The sequence below is a fragment of the Momordica charantia genome, assembly GCF_013281855.1.
Source record: "Momordica charantia cultivar OHB3-1 chromosome 9 unlocalized genomic scaffold, Mcharantia_2.0 BLBB01000009.1, whole genome shotgun sequence".
In the NCBI taxonomy this organism is placed as follows: Eukaryota; Viridiplantae; Streptophyta; class Magnoliopsida; order Cucurbitales; family Cucurbitaceae; genus Momordica; species Momordica charantia.
The window spans coordinates 13,742,812-13,751,957 of NW_028275167.1; the positions used below are offsets into that span (position 1 = coordinate 13,742,812).

The following is a 9,146-nucleotide window of genomic DNA, read 5'->3' on the forward strand; positions in this document are numbered from 1 at the left end:
AAACTTTTTGTATTCTAACCTTATGTATTCTAATCTTGTTGAGATCCTATACATTTATTATTGTTGATAATTACTAATCAATAATTAATATAATATTTATAATAAATTTGAGGGCGAGAATTTGAACCTGCGACCTTTCCATCGAGGATATATATGTCTTGACCCATACAACTCTTTCGAACGGGTAAAATATGTCCATTTACAAGTACATATACAAAAACATAATTAAACATATTCATATAATTAAATGCGACAAGATTATAGATATGCATAATTAAATACGACAAGATGGTAGATGTGGAGAATCAAATCAAATCCACACAATAGCATTGTGGAGATAAACCTAGTAGTGTCATTATTCAATTGGGTTGGATAGATATAGAGAAGGACCACATCCACACAAGAGAATTGTGATAAGTTAGAATTAATATCCTCATTTAATTTAATTGGTAAATATTTTAAAAATTCTCTCTCCAAACTAAAAAAAAGAAATGGAAATTTCTCAAGGAACATATATATATATATATGATATTAATGTCGAATTCACAAATTCTCATGATCTTAGAAAGAAAGAATTAACTTATTTACTTAAGAAATAAATCAGCTATTTAAATGCGTTAAAAAAAAAAATCTCCCAAAAACAAGTCTTTAAAAATCAAGTCTCATCCTAAATGTAGTTTGATTTCTGTAATGATAAAACCTAAGTTTATAAAGAGATCATTTATATTTTGTTTATATCCAACTTTAGCATAGATCGATTAACTAGTTAAGATATATATATCTGATCAAAAGGTCGTGAATTCGAATCCTACCCCTTGATGGTGTACTTAAAAAAACATTATAATTTTCCAACCAAAATTTCAAATATAAATTTCAAAAATAACTTTCAGTTTACGTCTCTGTAGAATATATAAGTTTGTATTATTTTAGAATTGTCTAGAACTCTTGAGAAATATCATAATTATCCACAACCTCAAATATTAATATGTATAAATAGAGGTGCTCATCATCCTCAACTCAATGAAACCACTCCATGGAAAGAGTTTCTCTTCAAACATTTCTCTTCACTATTATACAATCCTAGCCTTCTGCTTTCCCTTCCTACTTCAAACATCACATGTATGACTTCATTTTTCAATGAGAATTACATGTGATTTGAAGTTGTGAACCAAATCTACGTTGGATTTTGTTAGACTGAATTCCTAAATTTCTTGAGGACAGTTTGATGGCAAAGACCCATTCAAATGATCAGATGACTCAAAGGAACAGATCGGGAGAAGAAGGAGATTCAAGCAAAACAATTTTAATTACTGGGGTGAGCCAAGGGATAGGACGAGCTTTGGCTTTAGAATTAGCAAAGCGTGGCCACACAATAATCGGATGCGCCCGCAGTCAAAATAAATTGGATTCGCTTCAACTAGAGCTCTCTGATGCTTCCCTACGCAACCATTTGCTCTTTAACCTTGACGTGGTTTGTAATTACCTCTCATTTCCTATTTCTCAATAGTGCGTGTGTGTGCATGTGTTTTTAAAAAGTTTATTTTGTAGAGGTCAAACGACAAAGTTCGAGAGATGGCACGGACTGTTAAGGATAAAATTGGTGCTCCCGATATCATTGGTATATTCATTTATAGCTTTTTCCCTTTTATAATTTGTTTTTCCAATTTCATCATAGTAATTATGAAAATTGGGCTTTTGACAGTAAATAATGCGGCTATCATGAGTGAGAAAATGAAGATGTGGGAGATTGCTGCAGAAATGTTTCATGATGTCATTGACATAAATATAAAAGGGACAGTAAATATTTTGCGTCACTTCATTCCTCTGTTGATTCCTAAGAGCCAAGGAATTATTGTTAATATATCTTCTCTCTTTGGAAAAATGGGAGGTGTTCAGGTACGTATATATTGCGATTGCAAGCAGTGTAAAACTTTCATAGGAAACAAAATTCACAAACTTTTTTTCATAAATTGAAAGGTTAAAAGCCAACAAAAGAAATATTACAGTTTATTAAAATTTGTATTAGTTGCAAGGTTCACATTGACCTGAAAATACATTTATTTCCTCAAAATATCATAGAGATGTCTGACGCAATGTAAAACATAAAAATAAAAGTATTGAAGTATGAAAAAAGAAAAAGGAAAAAGGAAAAAAATTGACTGTATTAAAATTAGTACTGTTATATATGCTTTATAATTTGAAAAATATAATTTCCTATTAATGTAAGTACTTTTTATTATAATTTATATTTTTTCTGATATTTTAGAATATTTATCAATATCAATATCAATATTTTCATTGAGATTCTAAAAAATTTAAGAATTTTAAGATTTGTGTTGACACTTGAAAAATTTGTGACAAAATGACAAAATGAAATTTGGCCTTTTCTCATAGATGATCAAAAAAATTAAATCCCCATTTTTTGAGTCACTTTCCTTTATAACATGAGTTCAGATTAATGGTTATGATACCTGATTCCTTCCTTCAAGGTCCAACTCCGATCCAATCTCCACAATTGTTGTACTAAAAAAAATCAAAAAATAAGTTTTACCTAACTTTGAATTAAAAATTTTGACAAAAAAAAAAATTAAAATACTTTCTATAAAATGTCAAACCAATTTAATTATTAAAAAAATGATTTTATTAGTTACAAAAACACTCTAATTTTGTAAACGCAAAAAAAAACTTTCTATCTTCCAAAACTATCTATGGAGTTAATCCAAATACACTCTTAGTCTTTAATGTTTGAGAATTTTTTCAATTTAATCTCCACCATTGACATAAGATAAATTTATATGACGTATTAAGTAGTGTATCGGTGGAAATTGGAAGAGGAAATATATTTCTTAGTTCTATAATTTCATGTGTGAATAAATCATGACCTTAGTGCCCTATTCATATAGCTATGCTCGAATTGACAAAAGAAAAAATGTTATTAAGGGAAGAAAACTCTAAATTTTCTACCATTTTTTAAGAAATTTGGAGAACAAATTTGAAACTTTCCTCTCTTAAACAACTTTTTTCTCCTCAAAATTTTAGTAAATTCACTAAGTATTATATTATTATAATTAAGTTTATCATGAACCAAATTATAACTTTTTAAAGAAATATTAAAATACAAGGGGACTAAATTAAAACTTATTAAACATATGAACTAAATAAAAATTTTCAAAAAAATAAGGAGTAGAACCATGTATTTAGTCTTTTTTTAGCCAATTAAAATGATTTTTGTGGTATTATTTGAATGGTTATTGCACAGGCTTCAGCATATTGTAGCTCAAAATGGGCAATAGAAGGTTTAAGCAAATCAGTTGCAAAAGAGCTGCCAAATGGAATGACAATTGTGGCATTAGATCCCGGCATTATAAATACTGAGAGGAGTGTTTCCTATCTTGGCAGTATAGCTTCTCAATACCAATCTCCACAAGAATGGTAATTTATTTACTAGCTACCAAGGATTGTTAATTAAAATAAAAAAATAAAAAAATATGTTTAAGGTTAAATTATAAGTTGAGTCTCAACTTCTAAGTTAAGAAATCAAAAATCATAATGGTATCCAACAGCCTAAGGTTCTAGTTTCTCATCTTTTATGGCCGCTAGAGATACACAATTATCAAGTTCTCATTCTTCATTCCAAAATTGTCTAAAATTTTGGAAATAATAAAATTTTGGTTACTTACATTAAAATTTTTAAAAAACATAAATAAAGTTATTATGTGATCCTTTTCTTACTTATAAAATATTAAACATAGCATGATAGTTTTGAATATTTTGCTTTTGCAAATTTATTTTTCAGGTCAAACTTAGAGCCTGTTTGATAACTATTTCTATTTTTTTGTTTTTATTTTTAGTTTTTGAAAATTAAAAACCACGTATGTTTGATAAATGTTTTTTTTTTGGTTTTTAAAAAATAGAAAACCAAATAGGTTTAATAATCTCTTTTTGTTTTATATTTTCAAAAAACAAAAAACAAAAAATATAATCAAAGAATTGTTTGATAACTATTTTTGGTTTTATGTGTCTTTTTTTTAATAAAATGAATATAAAATTATCTTTTTAATATTATTTTCGCTAATATTAAAAAGATACATGCTACTATTATCTTTTTCATCGCCAAAGCGAGCATAGTTTAGTCCTAATTGATATATAGCTCCAACCAACCAAGAGATTGTGAGTTTGATCATTTATCCGATATGTTAGTACTAAACAAACCATCTTTATTATAAATACATCTCTTCTTTTTTTATTTTTCAATAAAAGAGAGAATAAAATATAAAAAAAATAATTATCAAATACGTTTTTGTTTTATTTTTTTCTTTTTAAAATAGAAAACAAGAAAGCAAGAAAGATGAAAACAAAAAATTAAAAAAGAAAAAGAAAACATGAGGTAAGGAATGAGAATGCTACCACCAAAGACGCCATTGGTTAACGAAATGTGTATCCTTTTTTTAGTTTATTTCAATTTATTTCTCTCTCTATTTTTTCTTTTTCAAGATTACATTTATTTTTTCTTTTAAATGTTAAAAAGGAATAGTATGTTAAGAATTTATATTTATATAAGTATTTTTTTTATTGTTTAATGGTTTTATGATTGATATAAACTTTAATTTTTTTGTTCATCATAAAAAACAGAAATAATTAACAATAACTTTGATTCATGAAACAGTGTTTTATGCGTAAATGCACAATAGATTATTAAATATTCGCACTATTTATTTTATTAATTGTGTTAGGGCTTTGAAGGCAGCTCCCATGATTTTGAACCTTACAAGTGTTGATAATGGTGCATCTCTCCACGTGGATGATCCTGGTGAATTACCTAATGATGACTTCATATGTTTTGGGGAAAAAAACTCAAATGCGTCAATCGAATGAATGGTAATATTTTTTATTCGATGAGGTATTAAGAAATGTTCTTAATTATTGCCATCCATTCTTACACTTTTATATATATATATATATATATTATTTTATTTTTTTTAATGGAATACTTTTCCTTTCTATTAGATAATCTAATTAACATTTGTGAATTTTTGTGGTTTCAATTGGCCTAAATTTACTCCCACATGCCATAAATTATTAATACAAGCAACAAAAGAAAACATAAGAAAATGGTAGAGATTAGATTGATTTTTGTATTAGCCTACTCGAACGTGGGACTACATCGAGTCTTTTGCAAACGTTGGAGGTTGTAAGAATATCAATAAAGATTTACACGAACCCACAAAGTGTTGCTCTTTATTTTTTACGCTGAAAAAAAAAAAAACTCTCAAAACACTCTACAATACCCTCGAAGCGATTCACCACATTTCCTCCCCACATTTTTTGTCACAGTTTGACTTAGAAATATAAACTTGTATTTATGGGTATGGATATGTACTTAAGTGCCTCAAACTTATATACGTATTTCAGGGTGTCCAGGCACCAAATTCATATCTCCAAAAGTTAAACCAGCATCTAAACACTGTGTGACACAATCTTATTAGAAGAGAGTTAGTTGTGGTCCACACCATATGAGCAAGCAAAGTTTACGTGTATTGTGCAACTAAGCAAACAAAGGGATGAGAGAGAACTGCCTCTTATGTTACCAAGAAGAATGGTGCATCACCAGCTAACACATGAAGAAGAGGAAGCATGCAAGAAAGTTGAACTTACGCGTGCCTCTTCATTTTGAAGCAAAAAGTGCATTAGTGTGGGAAATAACAATCATAGTGATAGTTGTAATGACCCCAATTTTATATATGTATTTAATAATATCAATTAAGATAATTACTCAATAAATCTTTTTCAAAAAAAAAAAAATTACTCATGAAACATAATTTCATTAAAATAAAATAAGATAAAAACTTGTTCTTTTATTTAAAAATGGAAACGATAACTTAATAAAACTTAACTTATAAATCTCTAGCAGCAGAAATCATAAATTATCATCCTTAAATAAAACAAAGTAAAAATATGGTATATTCATAATTAAAAGTATAAATCTATAGTATATATAAAAAAGGCTATATGAAGAAACATTTTCTCTCTATTTTGCGCTTTTAATTTCAACGTTCCCATAGATATTTTGAGGACAATTTTGTACTTCAAATATAATTTTTTTCTCTCTCACATCTCCTTTCTCTCCCTCCCACGCCACTTTCCTTTTTCTTTTTTTCATTTCTTTTAAAAAATTTAATGTCCATTACAAATTTTACATTTCTCAAATTAATTTTCTTTTTCTAATAAACTCTCTTAAAGGTTAGAATATAAAGTGTTAGAATAGGGAGAGTTTTGTCTCTTTAAAAATTTATAACTTATTTTGAATTATAATTAATAAAGAATTTCAAAAGTTTCGTAACTTTTTTATTTTCTACAACTATATAAAGAGTTTTTTCTTACTCTTTCTCCTAACTTTTTCTTCATAAAAACTTGAGTTTCTTTTCTCTTTCGGTATGTAAATTTTCTCCTTTAGTCAATCTCTTGTGTTTTCTTATATTTAGTTAGATTGTTTGATTGAATATTCAACTTTTTTAGTTATTTTTTTCCAAACGACTCAATCAACTGGAAAAAGAAAGTGAAAATGAGTGATAAGATCGAATTACCTTGGACAGATCCACTTTGGGATGATACTTGATAATCGTGAGGACTCTCTCAATGACCTCCTCCTTGGAAAGGTGATCATCGTGTGATGAAAATAGCCAGAGCAATCCATCGGAACATGGCTGCGGTTGGCATTCCCCGCGAGCTATGACAAGGAATTGGACCGGAACTCGTACATGGCAAAGAACGGCTATCCTGAACGCATCTTTATCTCTCACTATTTTTTTTTGTCATTTTATTTTTCAATGACTCAAATAAGAAATTGAAAGAAAGTTGTATTTACTTTTATGTATTCTTATGTTTAGGGAAAAAAAAGATGAAAAATCCATGAATATATGTTATTTTAGAAAAAAAATTTAAGTAATTGAAGAATAATACTTTTCACACTAACCGCATCAGTGGGTGATGAGAATTATTGAGACGTTGTTTTATGAGATAAACATTGAAAATAAAAAAAAACTTGGTAAGGTAAACATTTATAGACAAAAAAACCAAATTATATTATAAATTTAAACTATTTAATTAAATTTTATATTTATAAACATTGAAATAAAAACTATGAAATTTCACGTGCACCACACATGTTTCTTACTAATTATAAAATCCAACTGTGTTTCATATCTCCTCCTCATCAATGCCAAGGTCATCATCAACGTTGTTCTCGTCACTACATAACTATTTGTAAAAAAAATATTGAAACTACATAGAATGAGTATAAAAATACTCAGTAAGTAGTCCCATCATAAGGAACTTTTCATGCTCAAACACACGTGCTTATATGCATGCATACCTCCATCTAACATATAATCAATGCCAAGGTCATCCTCGACGTTGTTCTCGTCATATATGCATAACTATTTGTAAAAAAAAATAAAAAAAATTAAAACTACAAAGAGTGAGTATAAAAATAATACTTAGTAAGTAATAATTCCCATCATCAGGAATATTTCATGCTCTCAAACACATGCATCGTACTTATATGCATCAGGGGTAGCTCGAGATGATATGGATTCTTAGGCAAAACTTTGATACAGAGGCTTTAATATAGAAAATATCATTTGAAATTTATTTTTCTTACTTTTTGAGATGCAAAATTATGTATTAAATTTTGATAATCTAAGTTCATTAATAAATCATTTTCAATTGACAATATGACCAATCCATTTAATCTTTCTTGTGACATACTTGACCTTCAATACGATTTGATTAATTTTTATTTGGAAAAACTTCTTTCAGCGGAACCAACTGTTATCGGCATTGTTAATAATATTCTATAAGCAATATATACATTTGGAAAAGTGTTTTACCTTTTTTATATAATTTAATATTTTAATAGGACAATCAATTTCATTTTGTAAGACTTACCTTAATATTTTTAATTCAAAAAATAAATCTAAACTGTTAATGTAAAAAATGTATGGTGTTTTAATGTATTTTCAAGATTAATAAAATATCTTTTCAGATTATCATCATCTAATGACTTTAAAAAATTCATATCAAATAAATTTTCATATACTTGAAATTGTTCAAATCTATTTTTAAGTGAAGAAATTGTTTGATCTATAATATAGTAAAAGTAATCAATTCTAAAAGAATCTTTAGGTGATTGTGTTTCTTCAATATCAATATTCTCATCAAATTGTTTTTTTTTCTTCGAATCATTATTTTTTCACGAAATATTGGTTGTATTTCCATATCATTTTCAATTTACTTAGCTAAAATCATAGTAGTTGTGAATCCATTTTCTCTATATTTTACTAAAAATGACATTAAACCTTTCAAGTGATCTAAAGAACATTAACATTCATATCTTTACGTTGTAAAACTTTACTCATAGAATTTACCGCAAATAAGATATCATATCATATAGTTATGCCTAACAAGAATTAAAAATTTTCAAATTCATAGGTAGCTAAACAATTAGCTTCACTTTTTACTTTAGGATCTTCACTAGTTTCTCATAATTTCAATAAAGCATCCCTTATTTGAGGGGTTTGAAATCTTATTGCTTTAACACTCTCAATTCGACTTTCCTATCGTGTTTGTGACAATGATTTGATAGTCAAATTGGTTATATGATCTAGCAAGAGTTTCCATCGTTTTGTAGATGAAGAAAATAAAGAATAATTACGTTGTACAACTCCAAAGAATGTCATAGCTCTATGACATGAGTTAGCCACATCAGAAAGTACTAGATTGAGATTATGACAACCGCAAGGTATATAAAATGCCCTAGAATTTATTTCTAATAATCTTTTTTGTACACCTTGTTGTTTTCCTTTCATATTAGATCCATTGTCGTATCCTTGTCCTCTTATATTAGATATATCAAGTTTAAGATCCTTAATTGTATCTATAAGCACATCAAATAAATATTTTCCAGTACTATCTTCAACTTTTACAAATTTGAAAAAATACTCTTGTATATTTATTGGACTTGTAGTAACAACAACACACCACAATACAAAAGACATTTATTATTGATGACTTACATCAGATGTGCAATCTAATATAACCGAAAAATATTTTGCTTCTTTAATTTTTTCAATAATTGTATTTTTTAT

The 9,146-nt window shown here is 27.5% G+C and overlaps 1 protein-coding gene across 3 annotated transcripts; it reads left to right on the forward strand.

Annotated features, from left to right (window-relative positions):
• The first annotated feature begins 1,011 nt into the window (after positions 1-1,011).
• On the forward strand, positions 1,012-6,972 carry LOC111023209 (NADPH-dependent pterin aldehyde reductase). Of its 3 annotated transcripts, none has more exons than XM_088117884.1 (6): positions 1,012-1,471; positions 1,549-1,618; positions 1,703-1,896; positions 3,260-3,432; positions 4,734-4,878; positions 6,594-6,972. In XM_088117884.1, the coding sequence occupies exons 1-5, from the start codon at positions 1,226-1,228 to the stop codon at positions 4,873-4,875; spliced, it is 825 nt and encodes a 274-aa protein (XP_087974010.1). In that variant the 5' UTR covers positions 1,012-1,225; the 3' UTR covers positions 4,876-4,878; positions 6,594-6,972. The 3 variants fall into 3 exon arrangements, with proteins under 3 accessions (XP_087974010.1, XP_087974009.1, XP_022156278.1); XM_088117883.1 differs by lacking the exon at positions 6,594-6,972 and adding an exon at positions 5,413-5,781 and having other exon boundaries at positions 4,734-4,900; XM_022300586.2 differs by lacking the exon at positions 6,594-6,972 and adding an exon at positions 5,413-5,781.
• Positions 6,973-9,146: the final 2,174 nt, after the last annotated feature.